General features: G+C 43.1%; 2 protein-coding genes across 2 annotated transcripts; one reads left to right on the top strand and one right to left on the bottom strand.

The window, feature by feature from the left end:
• The first annotated feature begins 4,036 nt into the window (after window positions 1-4,036).
• LOC138786521 (derriere protein-like) lies at window positions 4,037-7,401 on the top strand. The gene is made up of 2 exons (XM_069963502.1): window positions 4,037-4,289; window positions 6,590-7,401. Exons 1-2 carry the CDS (start codon window positions 4,037-4,039, stop codon window positions 7,399-7,401), a joined length of 1,065 nt encoding a protein of 354 aa, XP_069819603.1.
• A 4,326-nt stretch (window positions 7,402-11,727) lies between these two features.
• Window positions 11,728-16,913, bottom strand: LOC138787217 (protein DVR-1-like). Its single transcript, XM_069964418.1, has 2 exons — window positions 16,233-16,913; window positions 11,728-12,649 (listed from the first exon to the last, which is right to left on the bottom strand). The coding sequence occupies exons 1-2, from the start codon at window positions 16,498-16,500 to the stop codon at window positions 11,850-11,852; spliced, it is 1,068 nt and encodes a 355-aa protein (XP_069820519.1). The 5' UTR covers window positions 16,501-16,913; the 3' UTR covers window positions 11,728-11,849.
• Window positions 16,914-23,409: the final 6,496 nt, after the last annotated feature.

Raw genomic sequence — 23,409 nt, 5'->3', positions numbered from 1 at the left:
CCAAAAATGACCCTAAGATAGTGGCTAGTTGACTACATTCAGGCTATTAAAGTCAATGGGGCATGTGCCTGTCCATACACATATATGTTGGCATCCCATTTTAAAATTTTTACTGCACCCATGTGCAACTGTGCAGGTTACGTTTATTGGGTTTCCTCTAATCTAAATTAATTTAATAGTTTTACATCACAGATTATACTGATATGTAATATTGAGGTTTGGATATCCTGGGCTTAGGATTGTGCCCAATATTTGGATATTTCTCTTCCATCAGAATATACTGTAATCCACAGTATTTGATTCACTCAGCTTAAAGGCAGCTTACAAAGAACTTTAAGCATTAAACACCAAAATATATTCACTAGTGTATTTTAGATATGGCACACGCAAATCTGGCACAGGTTGCCATTGTCTCATTGTGGAGGGGGAGCGGTAGCCCTGGCTACAGCAGCAGGTGCACTTGTGTGCTTACAGGGCTCACTAGGCTTGGAGGCCTAAAGTTATTTAAATAAACCATTTATTTTCAGAAAACATAGCATTTTTTGTGGTCGTTTCAGGGTCAAACCAAAAAGTGGATTTAAAAGTAAGGAGCTATCCTTCTCCTTTCTGCTGGATCCCTTTCTGGCTTTGGCTATGGTGACTTAAACAAAAATTCTATGTGTAACACTATCCTTATTCTACATTTTAACATTTCAGCACCAACCAATTCTTTCCTGCAGTGTTTCTATTGTCTTCCAGATCTATGACCAACTGACAACAACTGATTCAACATGAGAACCCAGCTTCTTGCTGCTGAGATACAGTTGAAACCAAAGCTCAATACTCTATTAAAATCTTCAACCTTTATTCTCAAAAATATAAACAACAACATACATTGCAGCTATTCTTTACAGTTTATCAACAAAAGCTCCAGAAAGAAACAGTGGTCTGGCACTATCCGGTATCAGATCATGGGAACATGGTAGCAGTAGGGAGTGAACAATGTGTGTGCGAGTGCACAAACAGTGGTGCTCACCCACAGAAAAAATGTACGGTGCCAACAAATATAAGAAGAAATGAATAAATGGGGGCACTCACCGTAAAAAAAACTCCAGTGTTCCTGCTGCACTTTGCATGGATATTTTAATGAAGATTAGTTTTTTTACGGTGAGTGCCCCCATTTATTCATTTCTTCTTATATTTCTTTACAGTTTATGTATAATCAAGTTTTATTAATTTTTTTTAAAGTATATTCATTCATTCAAAGTGATATACATCTCTTAAGACAGTAGGTAATGTGTAAATATATGTGGTGCGCTGTGTATCAAGTTTTATTTTTTCAGTTTAAAGAAAGCTCTTCTGATAACCGTTAGGAAATTGCTGAGTAAGCAATATACAATGAATATTAAAATATTGTAATACAGAAGACAAATATTACTCATATTACCATTGGATGGCTTATTTTTTTGGCTTTGAGCTAAATTAACAGCTCCCCTACAAAGATTTATTAGGGATGTCCCTATAGGGCCTCCCGGTCACTGCCATATTATGGATACATCTAGAACGGAACTTTGATACAAGGCCCAATGTTCACTATGGGCCCATCCTGCTTCTCTGTATCCTGTAGATTTATTAGAGAAAAACAAAATGGTCTGGATGTACTAATGCATCTGTGCCAGAATTCTGTCCAGAAAGTGTTACTCAGGACTTTTCTTCACATTTATTACAGATTTTAGACACTTTACCACCGAGTGCCAAAAGGTGTGTGGCCTACTCGTGACCTGAGTGCCAAAAATGCACCAAAATTTGTCCCTATAGTCTGGTGCACTTCAAGTTTTGTAATTGGAGATGAGCGAATTTATAGTAATAACAAAGAGAATTGTTTTGTTATCTCTGCAATCCACTCATCAGCCTGCTTTTATTTATCTGACTGCCGATCCTCCCCGGAGTCTGGTAAGAGCTGGATCCAGTCCTGGGACACTTCCCCCAGCTTCCCAGGACTAGATACAGTTTTTCCCAGCACCCGTGGAGGAGCAGCAGTCAGTTAAAAGGCAGCAGGCTGATGAGCGGATTGCAGAGCTAAGGCTGTATTCCCACGTTCCGTGTTCCTTACGGAACACAGACGAGGAATGCCTGTAACGGAGTCTCCCCCGCCTGGACACCATCTGTGATAAGATGCTAGGAGCGGGGGAACTGTACTCATATGCACCGCGCTGTAATGACAGCACCGCGCGCCGCTGATTCATTACAACCTGGCTCATATCTGTACAGTGCCCCCGCTCCCAGCATCTTATCACAGATGCTGTCTGGGTGGGGGAGACTCCGTTACAGGCATTCCACGTCCGTGTTCCGTGAGGAACACGGAACGTGGGAATACAGTCTTAGGAAGTTCCTTGCTTCATTATTACTGTAAACTTGCTCATCTCCATTAGTAATAGTTGGTCTAAGCTTAGAGTAGACAGCCTTCAGATGTGCACACATTTATCAAGCAGCCTCCACCACACTTATCAATCTAGCACACTTGAAGACTGTCTACTTAAAGTTTACAAATAGACAGTTTTAGCACAGTTTTTCAGATCTTAGACATGCATGGCAACAAAATTAGGGCATGTTTTCTAGCATATCATATTGTGAAGACAGTACAAAGAGAGAAGCGTCTCGCAGTATGCAAAATAATGATTCTCATCCATGTTATTAAAGGGGAACTGACAGAAAAGATGCCCCAAACTATTTACATGGCTATGTTAGAAGTGAGACTATCCGCACTTAGATTGCAGTCGTCTGAGGCTACAATGACCTAAAAGTGCTTCTGATTACCACTGTGTCAGAATAAAGCACCTCGGGCCCACATCCATCTATGCAATATTTATACATGTAGAATTTTAACTACATCATAGTTTAAGTTATTAACATTGTATTTGCATCATATATCATCAGTAAGATTTCATTTATTTGGTTATCAACACATAGTAAACAGACTGATGGCAAGTTATTGTCCTTTAAAACAGCTCAGGCCTTGTTTTATTACAGTCCATTACAGTCCATGTGAACAAGCAGGGCCCATGGGAAGACCTTCTTGTGCTAGTCTGACTCTGCATGCAGCATGATCCTGGAGATATTTTATTTACTAGGAGAGTGCTATGCATTTCTAATTTTACATGCTGTTTACATGCTGACACAGATGAGCTGGATCTCCCGTCTCCTGGACTGCAGATCCACCTTGTTTAGCATACTGTATTCTTAAAGTCCACTGACCTGATCAGCTGAGAATTTCCCTCTGCAGCCCGAAGACCAGGTGTCTATAGATATGACCACGCTGTGACGGTAATGTGTGCAACCCCCATTTTGATCTAATTTTGCTTGCGCACATTCCCGCCATCCATGGATACCCAAACTTCCATCTGCAGAGTGAATTCACTGACGATCCGGACAGCAAACGTCATGACAGGTATTCTTTAACACAAGGGTAGCAAAGTCAACAGTATTCTCTCTGACCTGGTACCTGTGGTAACAGTCCTACAGCATTATAGGGGTGGTGAGTAGATGGTTATCATGTCCATCATATGTTTCTACCCTTTCACTCCTTACAGTATACTTTGTAGCTTTGAGCTATAAAGCATCAGTCCTGAAAACCTAACCACATAGTTTTTAATTGGAATTCAATTTTTTTTATATCTATAAGTCTATACATGGTTAACTTATGAACTGTAAATGTAAATGTCCATGTTCCAGAAATGTGAGTGCAGAATGTGAGTGCTTTCATGTCATGTACAAGATAGGAAAATAATTGAGTCTTGTGAAATATTGAACTTTTAATGCGATTGTAATATATTTTATATATATGAAGTTATTTCTACGGTCTATGAAATAGCTATTTGTATTAAGAAATAAGATCCTGGAATGTGTATATTTACATAAAAAAGGAGGAGACAGGAGGATGACCTGTTAACACCTCCCCCTGGCTCCAAAAAGCCGAGAGATTTCACACATGCTTGTTTTTGAGAGTATTTAGGAATGTGTTGCACACCAAGCCAGTAGACCACTGACAGAGATCACCATGGACACATCAGCACTGTTCACTTCTATGCTGTTATCCTATCTTTTGCTGGTTGACTGCTCTGAGCTACCATTCCAGGAAAGAATGCTCCTCAAAGCCTTGGGATTAAATGGGAGACCAAGTCCTGTTGCTCCAGGTCCTGTACCGAAAACCCTTTGGAAAATTTTTGAGAAGGGCATAAATGGAGATAATCCATGCAGGATGGAGGGATTTCAGGTACCTGGAAATATTCTCAGATCCTACAGAGACCAAGGTGAGTTGAAATTTGAAATAATTACATTTACATTTCAATGATAATGGAAATAGTAAATACATGTATATTAGAGATGAGCGAATCTCAAGCATGCTCGAGTTTATCAAATGCAGAGCGTTCTGGTTTGGACAATCAGTGGCTGAAGACCTTGGATACAGCCCTAAGGAGACTTGGAAACCATGGATACAGCCATAGGCTGGCCTTAGGGCTGCATCCAACTTCTTCAGCCAATGGTAGTTAAATCGTTCGGGTTTAGACAAACCCGAGTGTGCTTAAGATTCAGCCATCTCTAAGGTATATTAATATTTTTAGCACTTCAATTCCTGTATTTATTGAATATATAAAGTATTACAAGTTATGATTGTTCATAGAAGATATATCTTACTATAAGATATAACAGAACTATATAGAAGTACCTGAGCTGTGATTTGTTGCTCTAAGCAACAAGGATTTACTGTACTGTACTGCCCTGGGGAGTTCTGGAAAACATGGATACAGCCATAGGCTGCTCAATGTTTTCCTAGCAGCGTTCAAGTTAAATATCTCCTACAAAGACCTCAAATGAATTAAAGACTCCAAAATAATTGAGAAACAATTATTGAACTCCCCAGGACACTTACATTGTCTCTGACCCAGTGGCCATTGATGGCCACTAATGGCCACTTGGTCAGAGACAATGTAAGTGTCCTGGGGAGTGCAATATTATAAATAGGCTTACATGATTAAGTAATATAAGATCTGTTGGGCATGGTGCAATACATCTTAACATCACTGCCATAGGGAAGTGCAATATTTGTAATATGTATGTTGCTTGTACATATGCATCATTGCTGTAGGGTAGCTGACCACCTGCTAGCTCTTTTCACCTGAGGATCCGGTGACCTTATTTGTGTCAAAAGGGGAATAATTGCAGTATTAGGCGGGTTCAGACTGAGGAATTTTCGCAGAAAATGTCAGCGGAATTCCGTCAGCTGTCCGCCCGCACGGGCACGCGCTTTTCCGCCTGCTCCATAGACACCATTCTATGGGCCAGCGTATTCCGCGATCCGCTGAAAGAAGTGACATGGCACTTCTTTCAGCGTATAGCGGCATACGCCGGCCCATAGAATTGTGTCTGGGGCTGTCGGAAAGGTGCCCAGATGTGTGGGCGGACAGCTGACGGAATTCCGCGGACACGGAATTCTCGCGGACAATGTCCGCGGAATTCCGTCAGCTGTCTGCCTGCACATCTGGGCGCCTTTCTGCCGGCCCCATAGACACCATTCTATGGGCTGGCGTATTCCGCTATACGCTGAAAGAAGTGTCATGTCACTTCTTTCAGCGGATCGCGGAATACGCCGGCCCATAGAATGGTGTCTATGGAGCTGGCGGAAAAGCGCGTGCCCGTGCGGGCGGACAGCTGATGGAATTCCGCGGACATTGTCCACGAGAATTCCGTAGTGTGAACCCGCTCCTTATTGTGTAAACAACACGCAGCCTAAGATATATATTTTGCATATCCTGATTTGTGACTACACAGTCTATATTTATTACCCGGCCCCCATGGTGTTGGTTTTAAATTGTCTGATGTGATGTATTTGTGTATATGTTTTTAATGGGAAATTGATTGGTGTCTAAAACAAACTTTGTAATTTTCTCAATTATTTTGGAGTCTTTATTAATTCATTTGAGGTCTTTGTAGGAGATCTATAGTTGGAGTGACCTTAGTGGTTAATATTACTGATGTATAGGCGATGTTCTGACGTAGGATATAAGCGTTCAAGTAATGCAGACGAATCTGAACAATTGCGGCATGTCCGCTCATCACTATTCCTGAGCCCTTTGGGTTCTTTCACTGGGCTAGCATTGCTGCCTGAAAATACATTGAGGTCATGTGATGCGGCATTTGTAAGCCATTTAAAGGGGTTATCCAGCGCTACAAAAAAAAAAAACACGGCCACTTTTCCCCCTACTGTTGTCTCCAGTTCAGGTGTGGTTTGCAATTAAGCTCCATTTACTTCAATGGAACTGAATTTCAAAACCCCACCCAAACTGGAGACAACAGTAGGAGGAAAGCGGCCATGTTTTTGTAGCGCTGGCTAACTCTTTAATATATGTGACGACAGACCTATGTATGGACACGTATTTAGGAATTACCTCTTACATGGCCACTAACAAATGAGAGATCACTGATGCCAAATGTAATGCTTGTGTTAGTGAACACAAAAAAATAATGAATTCTATATTACAAAGTAAACTGTCTAAATGTTGTACTAATAAAGCGAGATCAGTATCCTAATGTCTTCTTCTCTCTGTTTCAGGACCTTTCAGCTCTAGTGATAAGTCTCAAGGATCATTATGCCTAAAAAAACATCTTTTCTTCGACCTTTCTGTGGTGGAAACAAAAGAACAAGTAACACTCGGACAACTGGAGATCAAGTTCAAGCACAACACATATCAAGGGCAGGACTTCCAGCTTCGATTGTACCGTCCCTTACACATGGCCTTAAAGAGCATGAGAGACCACAAGAGCAACAGGAAACTCTTGTTCGCCCAGTCATTCCGTCTTCAGCACAAGTCCTTTTCTTTCAACCTTACAAAGGTGGCACAAGACTGGACCAACACAAAAAACAACATGGGACTTATTCTGGAAATATCTGCTCAGGGTAATACAAGCATGGTGAATCAGTTATCTTCTTCTTGTGAGCAAATTCATTCTTTCATCCATGCCTCTCTGCTTACAGTTTCACTTGACCCAACCAGTTGCAAGACACCTCGTATCAAAAGAAGCACAGAGACATCTTTGCCAACTCCAAGCAATATTTGCAAAAAGAGGAGGCTATACATTGACTTCAAAGATGTGGGCTGGCAAAACTGGGTTATTGCTCCTCGAGGTTACATGGCCAATTACTGTCATGGAGAGTGTCCTTATCCCTTGACTGAGATGCTGAAGGGCACTAACCATGCAGTGTTGCAGACACTGGTGCACTCTATAGAGCCAGAAGTAACACCCCTACCTTGTTGTGCTCCAACTAAACTCTCACCCATCTCTATGCTGTACTATGACAATAATGACAATGTTGTATTAAGACATTATGAGGATATGGTGGTTGATGAATGTGGATGCAAGTGAGGCTTTATTACCCATAGACTGCTAACTGTAACCTAACTGCTCCTCCATAAACAGTTGGATTTATTTTTGGAGCACTTTATTGCCTTTTGCACCTACCCTAAAAATGGACTTTTGAAATTAAATGTACAGTATGTGACATTCTTATGGAAGCAAAGGAGATCTGGATTAAGAAAATGTTTACAGGCAAGGCTATTCCCACAGCCCGAGAAGCCTTACTTTATGTCTCTAGAATTCAAGAAGAACACAGAGTTTAAGAGATTTTCCACCTTAAAGGGGTTATCCAGCGCTACAAAAACATGGCTACTTTTCCCCCTCTCTTGTCTCCAGGTCAGGTGTGGTTTGCAATTAAGCTCCATTTACTTTAATGGAACTGAGTTCCAAACCCCACCCAATCTGGAGACAAGAGAGGGGAAAAAGTGGCCATATTTTTGTAGCGCTGGATAACCCCTTTAAACTAACTTGTCCCCTATCCACAATGCAGTACTCGGTTCTTTCTGGTGGCTACACAGGAACGAATAGAGCCACGGGTCACATGCCGTAGACACGGCTGTATTTATAGCAAAGCAGCCAGGGGGACGTTCTAGAGATCGTCAGGGGGGTACAAAGGTATGAATTCCCGCAATCTCTCCCCTATCCAGATAGGGGGCAAGTTAATTTAAGGTGGACAACCTCTTTAAAACATGATGGAGTATCCACTGATTCTTACTTGGAATAAGACTATAGTTTCTTTAGTATATTAAGAAAAATACATGTATGTTCCCATGTCTGGAGTAACCACTCAATATTTGCACTACATTTTTGGAGCACTATGAAGCCACCTTTGAAGAAGACCTTTCACTGCATGAATTGCTGGAAAGCAGGAGGCTCACCTAACTGCCTCTGTTTCCTGGTTTCCAGTCTTTCTTGTCCTGCAGTAATTTTTTTGAGAACTCTATGTAATAGAAGCGTTTGAATAAAAATATTGATAACCCTAAAAACATTTTTTGTCTTAATACCTGTCTTAAGGTCCTATTACACGGCCCTATCTTAAAGTGTAAACAAGCATCGATCTGCTAGATCTTGTGTTTCCTGCATTTTCTCTTTTTTCCACCAGCATAAGAATAAAAAGCTGCCTTCAGGAAACTAGGCCTCAGGGGCACAGAGACCGGGGAGGAACCAGTACCAACACCTACCCTGTCCCCTCACTGCAATCAGCTCATTACCTGACATCGGCACCAGCCAGCACCCTAAACCCCCCCCCCCCCCCAGACCTCACTGACATCTGTACCAATCAACCCCATTCTCGGACCTCACTGACATTGGCACCAATCCACAGCCAACCCCCTTCCCGCCCGGACCCCACTTACGTTGGTACCAATCAGCCCCCCCCCACCGCTGGACCCTACTTACATTGGCACCAATCAGCACCCCCCACCGCTGGACCCCACTGACATCGGCAAAAATAAGCACCCCCTACATCGGCGCCAGCCCCCATTCTGATTTCACTCTACATAGCAGCCTCTCTTTGATCTCTACAGCAGGTGCAGTGATATAATGTCATGGCGCCTGCTGGAGGATCTGTCCCCGCAGCCAGGGGCATAACTACCACTGTAGCAGCCATAGCGGCTGCTATGGGGCCTACTGCATCAGGGGGCCCTGTTACCTGCCCCTGCAATACCCTAGGTCCCCTGAGCTATCGTCATTTGCAGCAACAGGTGGCAAAGCGAGCCTCCTGGGTTCTGCAGTTTTCCCTTTAACTACAATCATTCCTGACAAGCACTTGCAGAGTTGACTAGACTTGACGGCTTGGTGGTCAGTCAGGAAGAGGGGGGGGGGGGCAATCAAAAGCCTTTTATTGGACCAAGCCGTTTCTAGTTACGCCACTGCCCGTGGCTAACAGCTTGTGGGGAAGAGAGATTCAGAAGATAGAGCGACCCACACTATTCCCAGATTAGGTATAATGGTTTGGTTTTTTGTGTGTTTGGCCAATGCAGGGGGACATTATTACCATGGAGGCACAGCAGGATAGGGGCATTAACTATGGGGCACAGCAGGACAGGGGTATAGTTACTATATGGTGGAAAAGCAGTGCAGGGGATTATTGCTATATGAAGCACAGCAGCGGGCATTACTATGTGGGGCACAGCAAGAGGCATGATTACTATAAGGGGCACACAGCAGGGCAGGGACATTATTAATATATAGGCTGCACAGCAGGGCAGGGGGCAGTATTAATATATAGGGTGCACAGCAGGGCAGGGGACATGATTACTATATGGAGGTCCACAGCAGGGCAGGTTTCATTATTACTATATGGGGTGCATAGCAGGGCAGGGGACATATTTACTATATGGGGGGGGGGGGGGGGGAACAGCTAGGCAGGGGCCACTATTATTTGGAGGCCACAGTAGGGGAATTATTATTATAAGGGCAAATCAGGGCAGGGGACAAAATTACTATGGGGCACAGCAGGGCAGGGGTTATTACTATATTGAGGACACAGCAGGGAATATTATTACTATATGGAGGTACAGCAGGGAATATTATTACTATATGGAGGGCCCAGCAGGAGACCTTATTACTATATAGGGCACAGCAAGAGAAATTATTACTATGGGGACCCAGCAGGGCAAAGGGCATTATTACTATATTGGGGCACAACAAGGGGCATTATTACTATATAGGGGGAAAATCTTTGCCCTGGGTGCAGGAAAAGCTAGGTACACTGCTGGGACTGGAAGCATGATAAAAACAAATTAATACATTTAATTGGCAAACATGCTTTATATCACAACCCGGTTGATTTACATTTTGAATGTTATAACAGTGATCCAAAAAAATAATCTGGGAAAAAAAAATGGCAAGCACTTATCCATACTATAGCATGCATGCTGAGTCATTTTGTGTGGAAAAAAAAATCTGTACATTATCACTTCTGTGTCCCCTATCCAAGCCCCTTTTTGTTTACATGCCAAGTCTGTAGCTAGACCTGGCCCAGTGTGGCTGACTCCCCTCCCCCTCCCCTCTGCACTCACAGTTTGGCTACACCATTCACCTGGGAGATAAGGACCTCATATCTTACTACCTATCTAATCACATATGTCCCAAATACTGCTCTTATGCATCCCCCATCCCTCCAAACTTTTTGGACGTTTGTGGTTCACTCTAGGAAAATTTTGCAAACATTTCTATACTTTTTAATTCAAGGATTTGCTGCATATTGATGCATGCTTTAAGTTACATTGATATTTGAAAATCTGCATACTCAGGTATGTGTTAATGGATCCTTAGGTCCAAATCACACATCAGTAACCCAGTATGTAACTGACCGGATTACAAATGTGTTTCAGTAACTGACTGTATTTGCAGGGACCACTGTCAAATAGATGACACGGACACACAATGGCTTAATCAATTTTTGTGTCTATGGGGCCACATGAACTGCATGTGTGAAAGGGGCCATAATGTTACATGATTCATCTGACTATAACAATTTTTAGGATTTAACTTGTGCCACATGATGGAATAATATGTAAGTTTGGGTCTATTATACAGTAAGAAACCTCACACTTTCTAGGACATAAAGGCCCAGATTTATCAAATGGTGTAAAATTTAGACTGGTGCAAACTGCCCTCAGCAACCAATCCCAGCTCCTCTTTCCTTTCACCAGAGCTGGAAGCTGAGCTGTGATTGGTTGCTGTGGGCAGTTTGCACCAGTCTAAATTTTACACCCTTTGATAAATCTCCCCCCAAAAGTTTTCAAATGCAAATCTAATTCCTAGGTCAAAAAGAGGGACAAGTAAGGGGCAAAGAGGGACAGAGGTACTTAGCTCAAAGGCACATCTTGGAGCGGGCTTTATTGTGACATCCCGTGTTCGTGGAGGGCCTTCCACAGAGTCGTCCAAAGGCTCAGTGAGCTATAATAGACGAAATCTAGCACAGAGACCAGCCGGGTCAGTGACATCACTGCATCATGTGAAAAAGAGAATGAGGTAAAGAGGCAGAATTGCCTATAGAAGCCAAATAGACATTTTTAGTCGTAGCCAAGGCAAGTTTAATAAAAGGTAAAAATAACTTGGAAAACCCCTTTAATATGAACATTTAATACATAAACAGGCTAATTAGATATATTTTTAAGGCAGAACACATGTAAAAAAAAAAAAAAAACAAACTATATTTTACACATAGGATTGTAAGTAGAGACAAGTGAATTTACAGTAGATTGAAGCAAATTCGCCCATGGGGGCTGGGAAAAGCTGGATCCAGTCCTGGGAAACTTCTCCCAGTGTCCCCGGACTAGATCCATCATTTCCTAGCAACCAGAGAGGAGCGTCATGGAGCAGAGAAGACTTTAAAGCCCATAGCCTGATGAGCTGAATGCAGACAGGAACAAAGCGCTTCATTCTTCCTGTAAATTCGCTCATTTCTAATTATAACAACTTTTACCATGAGAGAATACCATTTGATATCACCTGCAACCACATTCATCCACAGCCATATTCTCATAATGTCTCAGGACCACATTGTCATTATTATCATAAAATAACATTGAAACAGGCGACATCTTTGTTGGGACACAGCAGGGTAGTGGGATATCCTCAGGTTCAAATGAATGAGCCAAAGTTTGCAAGATAGCATGGTTAGAGCCATTTAGTATCTCAGTTAGTGGATAAGGGCATTCTCCATAACAGTAATTTGCCAAGTATCCTCGAGGGGCTATTACCCAGTTCTGCCATCCTACCTCTCTAAATTCAACATAGAGGCGCCTCTTTTTGCAGATGTTGCTGGGCATGAAAGGAAGCTTGCCATAACTTCTCTTCTTTCGTGGTTTCTTGCACTGCAGTGGATTGAGGGTCACCGTTAGCAGTGAGGTATAGAGAAAAGTTTGTATACCCCGACACTCATCAAACGTACTCTCTTTTCTATGAGAGATCTCCAAAGCTAGTCCTAAGTTCCTATGAGGGTCTCTCCAAATCTGGCAAACATCTGTCAAATTAAAGTACAGGGACTTGTGAAGCAGACGAAAAGTTTGTGCAGCCAGGAGTCTTCGGCTGGTCTTCTGACTACCCATTCCTTTAAGCGACATTTGTAGAATCCTGAATAGCCGCAAATCAAATGTTCTTCCATAGTAGGTATTTTGGCTAAATCTTAGCTCCAACTGCCCCATGGTTACCTTCTCTTCTTTTTCCATTACAGATAGATTGAAGAACATTCTTTTTTCCAAACACAGATTGGGATGGGGCCCTGATGACTGAGGAACAAACCGACCTAATATGCAAGCATATAGATACGTTTAAAAACAAGCAAAACAAATAAAATGTATAGACAATTTAGTCTAAGCAATTATATGTATAGTTCGCATTCCAGTAATAACAATAGCACAAATAGATAACTGGCTGCATGTACTAAGTAGCAATAGGCCGAAGGGTACTGGTCAGAGTTGGGAGGGGCTACTAAGGGTCTCACTCTAGAGGACCCAATAATTTCCGTAGGAATAGTGTACAGGCCGTATTACAGGCGAAGAGAGTGCCGACCTGACTAGAAGACAGATTTTTTTTTTAAAAAGTCCACATACAGAGAGATTCATCTGACAGATTCTTAAAGCCAAAGCCAGGAACAGACTATAAACAGGGAACAGGTCATTAAGAAAACACTGAGATTTCTCCTCTTTTCAAATCCATTCCTGGCTTTGGCTTCAAAAATCTGTCAGACGAATCTCTGTGTAAACGCACCCTTAGAAGTAGACAATAGTAAATCTGGGCCATTGTTTAAAGGCATATAAAGATCAGCCATTTTGTAAAGAATAAATATTATAAAAATCTGTCTAAGGCTATATTCATACAACAGCTTTCTATGGCTGTTTTTTTAAGACTCTAAATGACTGAAGTTGTTTTGAGTCTAAAATAACAGATTCACAATTTATGTGGCTAATTGAATTTAGTTAAAAATAGGTTAAATGACGGCCAGAAAATAAGTAAGTGTGAACAACTAAAAATAACGTCCGAAACAAATGTCATGAACATTAATTTGACAGTGGCTGCAAACAGCGGTCGTTATTCTATACATTGTGTAAACAAACGGCCGTTCTTTCCACTGATTTTAATAGAAATTATTACAGAATAAAAACACAATTGGCTGCCATTATTTTAATAAAAAAAGTTTGTGAACATAGCTGTATGTTTACATCTTACAGACTTTTTTATGGGCAAAAATAAGGGACATTATTTAATTCCACTGCGAGAATGTAGCTCCTGCCAACTGCTGCCTCCTGCTTCCCGACAGGCACAGTGCTCTGTCCCGCAGCAGCCACTGATCAGCTCCCTGACGTCCCACTCAGCCAGAGGCAGGCGGGAGCATAGACAGATAACATATTAGTCCGGCAGGAGTGGGATAGGTAGGAGGTTGCTAACTGTACAGCGTATTGCAATGGATTTTGCTGCGGAACTCGCAATGTGAAATCCACTGCGATATTGTACGCATGAAGGCACCCTATTTTAGCATCAAGTCTGCTACAGATCCTGTGTGTGAATGAACCCTTAGAAGATGTTCCTATATACTTTGTTTAGATTCAGTATTAATTCCTGGCTTAAACATACAATACATTTATTAAATGCTTTGCACCTATTTTTAGGTGAATACTTGGATTTTTCACCCATTTTTGGTCCAGCATTTATAAACCAGCATTCACTGGCGAATATTTTTTAGATGCAACTTTTTTCTATTCTGTCTGTTCTGAGAATTCCCCTAAAATTCGCATAATCCAGGATTTGCACCCAATTCATCATTAGCGACTTTTTAAAAAGTCGCAAAAACTGGTGGAGGCTTATGTCTGGTCTGTAGCAGGTGAACTTGTTTGTGACCTTTTTACTTAGACGCATTTACTATGGCAGTGCGACATATATTGGAACAGAATAAACACCAACCCACAATAGAATAGTCTCATGCTGCGTTTACACGGAACGATTATCGCTCGAATTTTCGCAATAACGATTGCATTTGAGCGATAATCGTTCCATGTAAACACGGCAAGCGATGAGCGAAAAATCGTTTATTTTGATCTTTTAACATATTCTCAAATCGTCGTTTGCTGCAAATTTGCAGATCGCTTCGTGTAAACAGTCTTTCAAAGATTCACCCTATGTGAAAGATGGGCTTAAGTGATCTTAAAAACGATCGCAATAACTATTTTTCTTACGAATCTTCTAACGATTTTTTCCATCTAAACGCTAATCGTTATAAAAACCAAATTGTTGCTTCAAAATAGTTAATCATTCGATTGGGCGAATTATCGTTCCGTGTAAACCCAGCATCACACATTAGACTCTTTAGTAAATGTCCCCAGTTTGGGTGTGGTTTTGTGCTCAGTTCCACTGAAGTGAAGACAGCTGAATTGTAATACCACACACAACCTAGGGGCAGGGGTGGTGCTATTTTTGCAAAAACGTTTTCTTAGCTTGAATAACCCATTTCAACTATAGGTCATATACCTAACTGTAGGTCATATACCTAAGCACCAAGCTCTAGACATCACTTTTGGGGCCAGTAAGTGTAAAGGCATTATGTGTGAAACTATTGAAAAGATTAAATTACTGTTTACTGGGGACCTAACACATACCAGTAGAAGTTTTCTAAACATGTCACTTCTTTCGGCGGATAGCGGAATACGCCGGCCCATAGAATGGTGTCTATGGAGCCGGCGGAAAGGCGCGCGGCCGTACGCGCGGACAACCGATGGAATTCCATGGATATTATCCGCGAGAATTCCGTAGGGTGCACCCACCCTACCTCTGGCTTTCACAAAAAAAGCCATGTGGCTCTGTAGTAAAGGCCCCACATAACCATGGGGCCAGGTTAATTACACAGTACACACATGGGGGGAATTTATACTGCTATTCTTATGCCTGGGAGTAATGTACTTTCAAATCTCCAATTTATTGGTCTCACAATGTTTAGTGAATTTGTTCTGTGTCTTAGAGGAACATGAATTTCCCTGTTTGCTGTAGTACATTTACTTCAGCATTCACTGGGATTAGTAAAGAAACAAAAAAATCTGTATTTTTTAGGTCATAGTCTTGTGGTACTGAATGTTATGGTGTCTCTTCAATTCTCAAGTGAGAGTTGTGCGCTATACCATTTTGCTGTCTTTACTATCCTGCATTAATCCTCATCTGTTTGCCGACAATGTCAAATGGGAAGGGAAAATATTAGTTTAATAAAGCGTGCTGCAGTTTTTTGAGCGGTTTCTTATGGTGAATTTTTTGGATATACACTGTCAGTTGTATGGCCAACTGTTGGGTTACCAGACCAAAAAAAGTAAAATAATATATATATTATATATATATATATATATATATATATATATACACACACACACAGACAGACTAGTGTGAGCAGACTTCTCTCTCTGAATCGATGAACGCTCAGCATTTGATTACCACCAGATGGAGAAATGATACGCCACCCTTGGGGGTGTTGGAAAATGTGGATACAGTCTACGGCCGATGTTTTCCTGGCAGTACTAGGGTGGCATCCAACTTCTCCAGCACCAGAAGTCAAGTGCCGAGCGCTCGGAGGAACGTTGCAGAACCCGAGAAATTCAGCAACCTGCTCAATACTAATGTTGGTAAGTTTCTTATGCAATACATTAGGGTAAATTTACTGGTGGCAGATTTGTGGCAAATATTTCTGCAATTCAATACCAGTTCAATGAATAGCTAACAGACTTCTGCAAGTCTTATTTAATTAAATGGCACAATTGCAGAAACCTCTGCAACAAATTTGCCACATGTAAATATACTCTAAATGGAAGTGTACACATTAAGACACAAGCATGGTGTGAACTTATCCTTACCTTGATCAGGAAACACTCTGATAACACTACCAGGGACATTGAACTCTTCCACAAAGCATAAGTCTTGTTTCTTCTTAGGGGCTATGCTACCCATCCTCTGGTTGTAGATCTTCCATAATATAGAAGGTATTGGGGGAGGGGAGACAGGACTTGGCTTAGCTGAGAAACCCAAACTTCTTAAGAACAATTCTTCCCTAAGCCTCATCTCAGAATCTGATATCAATGGGACAAACACAGACAGAAGGACCCCCAGTGTGAGCAGCAGCATTCTTTACAAAGCAATGGTGAATCCATCAATAAACCAGCTTTATATTCTGTAATCAGTTCTTAATTGGAGAAAGTTGTGCTAAAGCTTGTTGGATCCGATGTTCAGACAAGCCCTTTGGGCCATATTCACATAGCAGTATTTTACATCAGTATTTGAAGGCCAAAACTAGGAGTGGAGCAAACACTGTGAAAAGATTTTTATTTTTTGTTTTTTCATGTCTGCTTCTGGCTTTACTTTACAAATGCTATCACAAAGCTTGGCTGAGGTTAAAGTGGCATATAATTAGACAGGGCTACAGAGGAATTTTGAAATCTGCACCACAAGTGAATTCTTAAGCTAGATTCCCTCTCACTGGACCTGAAGTGGATTTCATGCTGCGAAATCCTCTGCGGATCCCTTGCCTGTCATTTTGAAGGAGATTACATATTAGCAGCAGGACTGACATCCCACTGCGAGTATGTAAGTGACAGCCCTTTTAACCCCCCGCTGACCGGAGCATACATTCCCTGGTCCATATTCCGGCTTGCTTCGGGAGTTTCCGGCTAGACGTCCGGCTCAGCCAATCAGTGCACTGCTCCGCCGCAGCCACTGATTGGCTGAGTGGGACATCCAGACGCTGGGAGCCACTGAAGCAAGCCGGAGCATGGAGCAGGGAATGTATGCTCCGGTCAGCGGGGGGTTAAAAGGGCTGTCACTTACATACTCGCAGTGGGATGTCAATCCCGCTGCTACTATGTAATCTCATTCAAAATGACAGGCAAGGGATCCGCAGCTTAAAATACGCCTAAGGCAGTGTCCTTAGTAACCAGTTTGGTTGGTTGCTAGGGCCGCGCCGACGGTCAGGGCTCAGCTGTCTCAGTTATTAGTTATGCCAGTCAGCTCCAGTTAATGGGGGGAAGCTGGAGTCCCTGCCCCAATCAGGACCTGGGTCGGGTCTGCAGCTCCCATAAGTATCTCCTCATACCACACACTCATTGCCTGCTATAAAGCCTTCCTGTTGACTGCCTATGCTAGCTATCTGTATTTGCGATTCTGGTATATCTGATCCTTGGCTTAGTTTCATTGACTTCCCCCTAGCCTTCTAACTTTGTACTGCAACATCTGACAGTTACCAACTTGGCTTGCTGACCCTTCTTATATAGTGTTTTGTTTGTCCTGTCCTTGTCTTGTGTGTGCACAGTAACCAGTATAACCCGCAGTCTCTTTAGGTTGGGGGCGGCCTATTGAGGAGTCGGCTCCCCAAAAAGCAGGGACAGACTGGTGGGTTCAGCGCCAGGGCTTCACCCTGTCTTTGTGTCTGTCCAGTCATTACACAATTGTCATGCACCTCAGGAATAGGACTTGTAACGCGTAGTGTGTACTTTTAATAGCAATTTTTATTATATCCTATCACAGTGGAGTTCCTCTTGTACTGAAGTCCTGCGCCCGTTTTACCTGTGTTCTCTTGGAGAGGAGTCACTGGATGTAATTGTACTGTAATTACTTGTAATCAGGACAATGTATTCTGTTCTTCCACCAAGAATCCAGTGTACAATGGAGCTATGACCCTCCAACTACAACAGCTGCAGACCTTCAGTGTATGCTGGGAGTTGTAGTTGTAAACACTGCAACTCCTAGCTTTCACTAGAAGTCGACAGCCCGCAGGAAAAGCTGGGATTTGAAATACAAATGAACAACCATTAGTTAATTTTTTAATGTTATCTCTACTATTAAAGGGTTGTCCTCTCAGAAACTACAACTCCCAGCATACCTTAAGAGCTTTATAAGTTCAGGGCAGTTTATACCACTTTATATTGTACACTCTTTGATAAATTCCCCCGCCCCACATAGCCTCAAGTCTACACAGTTTTTAAACAAATTTGGTGCAGACAAAAAAGAAAATCTGCATGTACAAATGTGGTTAAGATAGCCTTCCTGTGTTTTCAATCCACTCCTGGTTTTGGTTAAAAAATACCAAAATACTGAGAAAAAATACTGTGTGGGAACATAGCCTCAGGGTGCGTTTACAAGTACAGGATCTGCAGCAGATTTGATGGCGCAGATTTGAAGTTGCAGACTCAATGTAAAGTAACTCTGGGCCCAGGCCCGTATCTGCCATGAGGCGAGGTGAAGTGTTCGCCTCAGGCGGCAGATAACACAGCCCTTGAGGGGGGCGGCATCAGCGTCCTGTGTCATTATCATTAGAACTAGTTAGGGCTCAGTGCCCAGCCATGTTTCCTGTCAGTTGCCTCATGAGAAGCGCTGAGGAGGCACTGGAAGCCTCGTATTCACAGGTATTCACATCACATAAGACATAGATATATTGTCTCCTGCTGTTAACCCTTTCAATAATGCGGAGTTATTATACTCTGCATCACTTACACACTGTAGAAAAGAAAAAGTTAACAGCAGCGGGGACGCTATATTATGTCTTCTCTGCACTGCCGACCTCCGAGCTGACCTCAGCATAGTGCAAGAGCAGGAGAAGAGGCATAAAAGTAATGTTCTGCTCTGCTGTTAACTCTTTCTGTATTGCAGAATGGAAGTGATGCACAGTAATACTCTACATTCTGCAGTACTGAAAGAGTTAACAGAGCAGCCCGTTTTATGGCTCTTCTCTGGCTCCTGATGTCAGAGGTCAGAGGTTATCTATAGTGGTGTCCCATACACACTGCGATGCTGCACTGTGCCTGTCCTGGGTCTTCTCTCCCTGACTATTGCTCTGAGGTCCCTGCAGTTTAGACTGCTGTCAGGTCACAGGATAGGATACTCTGCTGAGGCATTAATCATGCTGAATGGGGGGACCTGGGAGTGGAGTTCTTGTATGGGGAATGTGAGGGGCACTATGGGCATGGTAATATTACAGGGAATGTGAGGGGCACTATGGGCATGGTGATATTACAGGGAATGTGAGGGGCACTATGGGCATGGTGATATTACAGGGAATGTGAGGGGCACTATGGGCATGGTAATATTACAGGGAATGTGAGGAGGGCAGGGGGCATGGTGATATTACAGGGAATGTGAGGGGCACTATGGGCATGGTGATATTACAGGGAATGTGAGGAGGGCAGGGGGCATGATAATCTTGTAGGGGGAATGTGGGGGAACAGGGATATAATGCTAAAATGCAATTTTTCAGCTCATTCAAGTACAGCTGCTAGTTCTGCTTCATCTGTGTCCTGGTGTATTTTTTCTGCTTATTTAACATAAAAATAGAAAATCGAGATTTAAATCGAGAATTGTCTCAAAATTGTCAGTTCTCGCCTCAGGCAGCAAAAAAGCTAGAATCGGCCCTGTCTGGGCCATCAAATCTGCTGCGGATCTGCTGCAGATTCAAATCAGATTCAAAGGTAAACGCACCCTCAGCTGGGTTCACACTACGTATATTTCAGTCAGTATTGTGGTCCTCATATTGCAACCAAAACCAGGAGTGGATTAAAAACACAGAAAGGCTCTGTCCAAACAATGTTGAAATTGAGTGGATGGCCGCCATATAACAGTAAATAACGGCCATTATTTCAATATAACAGCCGTTGTTTAAAACAACAGCAAATATTTGCAATTAAATGGCGGCCATCCACTCAATTTCAACATTATGTGAACAGATCCTTTCTGTGTTTTCAATCCACTCCTGGTTTTGGTTGCAATATGAGGACCACATACTGATTGAAATATACGTAGTGTGAACCCAGCCGCTGCGGCAGTGCAATGTGTTTTTATTATCGAATAATTGCTAGTTGCTAGGCTGCCCACATCATGGAAGAAGGTGTGTGTGTATGTATCCAGCAACCTGGACAGGGCAAGGTCTGGAGGGGCTCACCTGGTATGAGTAAAACAGTTGTCCCTTACTTGGGGAGACACTGACATCCATGCCAGCACAGTAATGTTTGCCGTTTTCCGTACGTTGGCAAAAAAGAGGTGGCACGCAAGACTCAATGAGTGCCTCTCATTTCTTGCTCTTGTTGTTTTACTGAGGACTGAGCTATGTGAGTTGAGTACCCCTGTAAGTGATTAGCTTTTACACAAGACTGACCTCTGCTGTACAGTATATACACCTGAACACATGTTGAGCTGTGCCGACCGCTGGGTCTTGTTGAGACATAAGAGACTGCAGTTATGATCATCTTGTGGCCCGTAAGAATGCATTTCTGGTGATGTTCACAGCAACTGTAAACTGGCAATAAGGAGTTTGGGGACTTGCAGGGTGCATATTGGGTCCAACTATGTGATGCAAAGTTACTTCAGCTCAAAGTCTGGCAGGTGAACAGCGTAAGGGTATCTGCACACTGTGGAACTTTAAGCAGAGGCCAAGCGGCAGAATCCGCTTAACCTCTTAAGGACGGAGCCAATTTTCGTTTTTTCGGGGTTTTCGTTTTTTCCTCCTTGTGCTTAAAAGGCCATAGCCTTTTTCCACCTAGAAACACGTGAGCCCTTATTTTTTGCGTCACTAACTGTACTTTGCAATGACATGCTGAATTTTTGCATAAAGTTCACTGCGAAACCAGGAAAAAATTCAATGTGTGGTGAAATTGAACAAAAAAAACTATTTTTTTTAATTTGGCGGGTATTTGTTTTTACGCCATTCGCCCTGGGGTAAAACTGACTTGTTATGCATGTTCCTCAAGTTGTTACGATTACAACGATAATGGCCTGTAAAAAATTTAAACCATTGTTAACAAATATATGTTCCTTTAAATCGCTCCATTCCCAGGCTTATAGCGCTTTTATCCTTTGGTCTATGGGGCTGTGTCAGGTGTCATTTTTTGCGCCATGATGTGTTCTTTCTATCGGTACCTTGATTGCGCATATACGACTTTTTGATTGCTTTTTATTAAAAAAAAAAATTGTGCAACCAAAAATGCACAATTTTGCACTTTGGGATTTTTTTGCGCTTACGTCATTTACTGTGCGAGATCGGGAATGTGATTAATAGCTCGGGTGATTACGCGCGCGTCGATAGCAAACATGTTTATTTACTTTTATTTAAAACATGGGAAAAGGGGGGTGATTCTGACTTTTATTAGGGGAGGGGGCTTTTTTACTAATAACAATACTTTTTTTTTAATTATTTTTTTACACTTATACTAGAAGCCCCCCTGGGGGACTTCTAGCATATACACTTTGATCTCTCATTGAGATCTTTGCTGTATAGTTATACAGCAAAGATCAATGAGATCGGCACTCGTTTGCTTTTGGCTGCTGCAGCCAAAAGCATCCGAGTGCTGAGTCGGGATCAGCGCCATTTTGGAGCAGACACCCGGCCGCATAGACGTGTGGATTCACCCCCACTAGACACCAGGGAAGTGCTGCATACAGTAATCGGATGCAGCTGTCAACTTTTAAAGCTGCATTCGATTAATGAATTAGCATTAGAATTAGCACGGCCACCCCCGCCGCCAGCGCTCCGATCGCCACCCCCGCCGCCGCTCCGATCGCCACCCCCTGCGCGCCCGCGCGCCGCTCCGGTCGCCCCCGACGCCGCGGCCAAGAACATATGTTACCTGCTCCGCGTCGCAGGTCTTCAAAATCCCCGGCTCCCCTCCGCAGCGCATTGATTGGCTGAAGAGGTGAGCCGGGAAATTCAAACGGCCCCTCTTCAGCCAATCAGTGCTGCCGTGCATTGATTGGCTGAAGAGGGGAGCCGGGAATTTCAAACGGCTCCCCTTCAGCCAATCAGTGCTGAAGAGGAGCCGTTTGAAATTCCCGGCTCATTTATTCAGCCAATCAATGCGCTTAAGAGGGGAGCTCGGGATTTGAAGACCTGCGACGCGGGGCAGGTAACGTATGCTTGCGGCCGGGGCGGTGGCGATTGTAGCGGGGGGGGGCGATCGGAGCGGCGACGGCGATCGGAGTGGCGACGGCGATCGGAGCAGCGGCCGCTGGGGGTGGCGATCGGAGCGGCGACCGCTGGGGGTGGCGATCGGAGCGGCGGCAGCGGGGGTGGCGATCGGGGCGGTGCAGAGGGCTGGGGGGGGCGGGCTGCGGGCGCGCAATCGCAAAACGATTTTTCCGTACGATATATCATACCGTCTAAACGCTGATCGTTATTAAAAAAAAAATCATTACTTCAAAATCGTTAATCGTGCGATCGGGCCAATAATCGCCTCGTGTAAACGTAGCATTAGGCTCTGTTCCCTCTACAATCTACTTATGTGGATCACTGATTCATGCTTTTGTGAGTCTATGTAGGAATGCAATGCATTAAAACCTCTAGGAAAATACAAAACACCTATTCATTGCAGTGAAATCCAGAAGTCTGTTTCATTTCTTAAAATAGTAGTTATTCCTGAAAACTAGTGACAGAGGACGAAAATGAAATGTGCACTGTTTCTTGCAAGCTAGCATGGATAATTTTATGGAATTTCAGGCTGTGTTTACACGTTGCATTTTTACTGCCTTTTTGATGCACTTCTTACAAGTTCCATACATGTACATAGCTGTAATCAAGGGCACCAAGCCCTGTAGTTACCAATCCCCTACTCTTATGCAGCACTGTCATCACCACACACTCTTCTAGTGGTTCTAGCAGTGAGCAGTGATAATCACTGCTAGCTGTGCAGAGTGGTGCCGCGCACAGAGCAATACTGACAGGCAGCTTCCCCTGTGTACCTGTTCTGTATCAATAGCACTGTGTGTGGCGCAGTGCTGGATCAGTGCAGGTGGGGCGGGGATCAGGGCTTGGGCAGCCCTGCAGCCAGACAGGAACGTTGGTGACAGCAGAAAGGCCTGTGTCGCCCCTTACTGCTGCCTCTCAATATAAAATGGTGGATAAATAATTGTTTTTTGTTTTTTTTGGGGGGGGGGGGGCAGCTTACTTGTATCAGCACAGTAACCCGAAGGCCTTACTGCAGCATCCTGCTTCACTGGTGGAGCAGCAGAGCAAGAGACGAAACTGAAGAAAGACCACCCCTCCTGACAGATTAACTG

Source organism: Dendropsophus ebraccatus, chromosome 3, assembly GCF_027789765.1.
Source record: "Dendropsophus ebraccatus isolate aDenEbr1 chromosome 3, aDenEbr1.pat, whole genome shotgun sequence".
NCBI lineage: Eukaryota > Metazoa > Chordata > Amphibia > Anura > Hylidae > Dendropsophus > Dendropsophus ebraccatus.
This window is presented reverse-complemented; position numbering and strand designations above follow the sequence as displayed.

What these genes read in the sequence shown, in the direction of transcription:
- LOC138786521 (XM_069963502.1), top strand. Translation starts at nt 4,037, where the DNA reads ATGGACACATCAGCACTGTTCACTTCTATGCTGTTATCCTATCTTTTG. An exon ending in CAGATCCTACAGAGACCAAG is followed by an intron (nt 4,290 to 6,589) that starts GTGAGTTGAAAT and finishes TCTCTGTTTCAG; the next exon opens with GACCTTTCAGCTCTAGTGAT.
- LOC138787217 (XM_069964418.1), bottom strand. Translation starts at nt 16,500, where the DNA reads ATGCTGCTGCTCACACTGGGGGTCCTTCTGTCTGTGTTTGTCCCATTG. An exon ending in CAGAGTGTTTCCTGATCAAG is followed by an intron (nt 12,650 to 16,232) that starts GTAAGGATAAGT and finishes CTTGCATATTAG; the next exon opens with GTCGGTTTGTTCCTCAGTCA.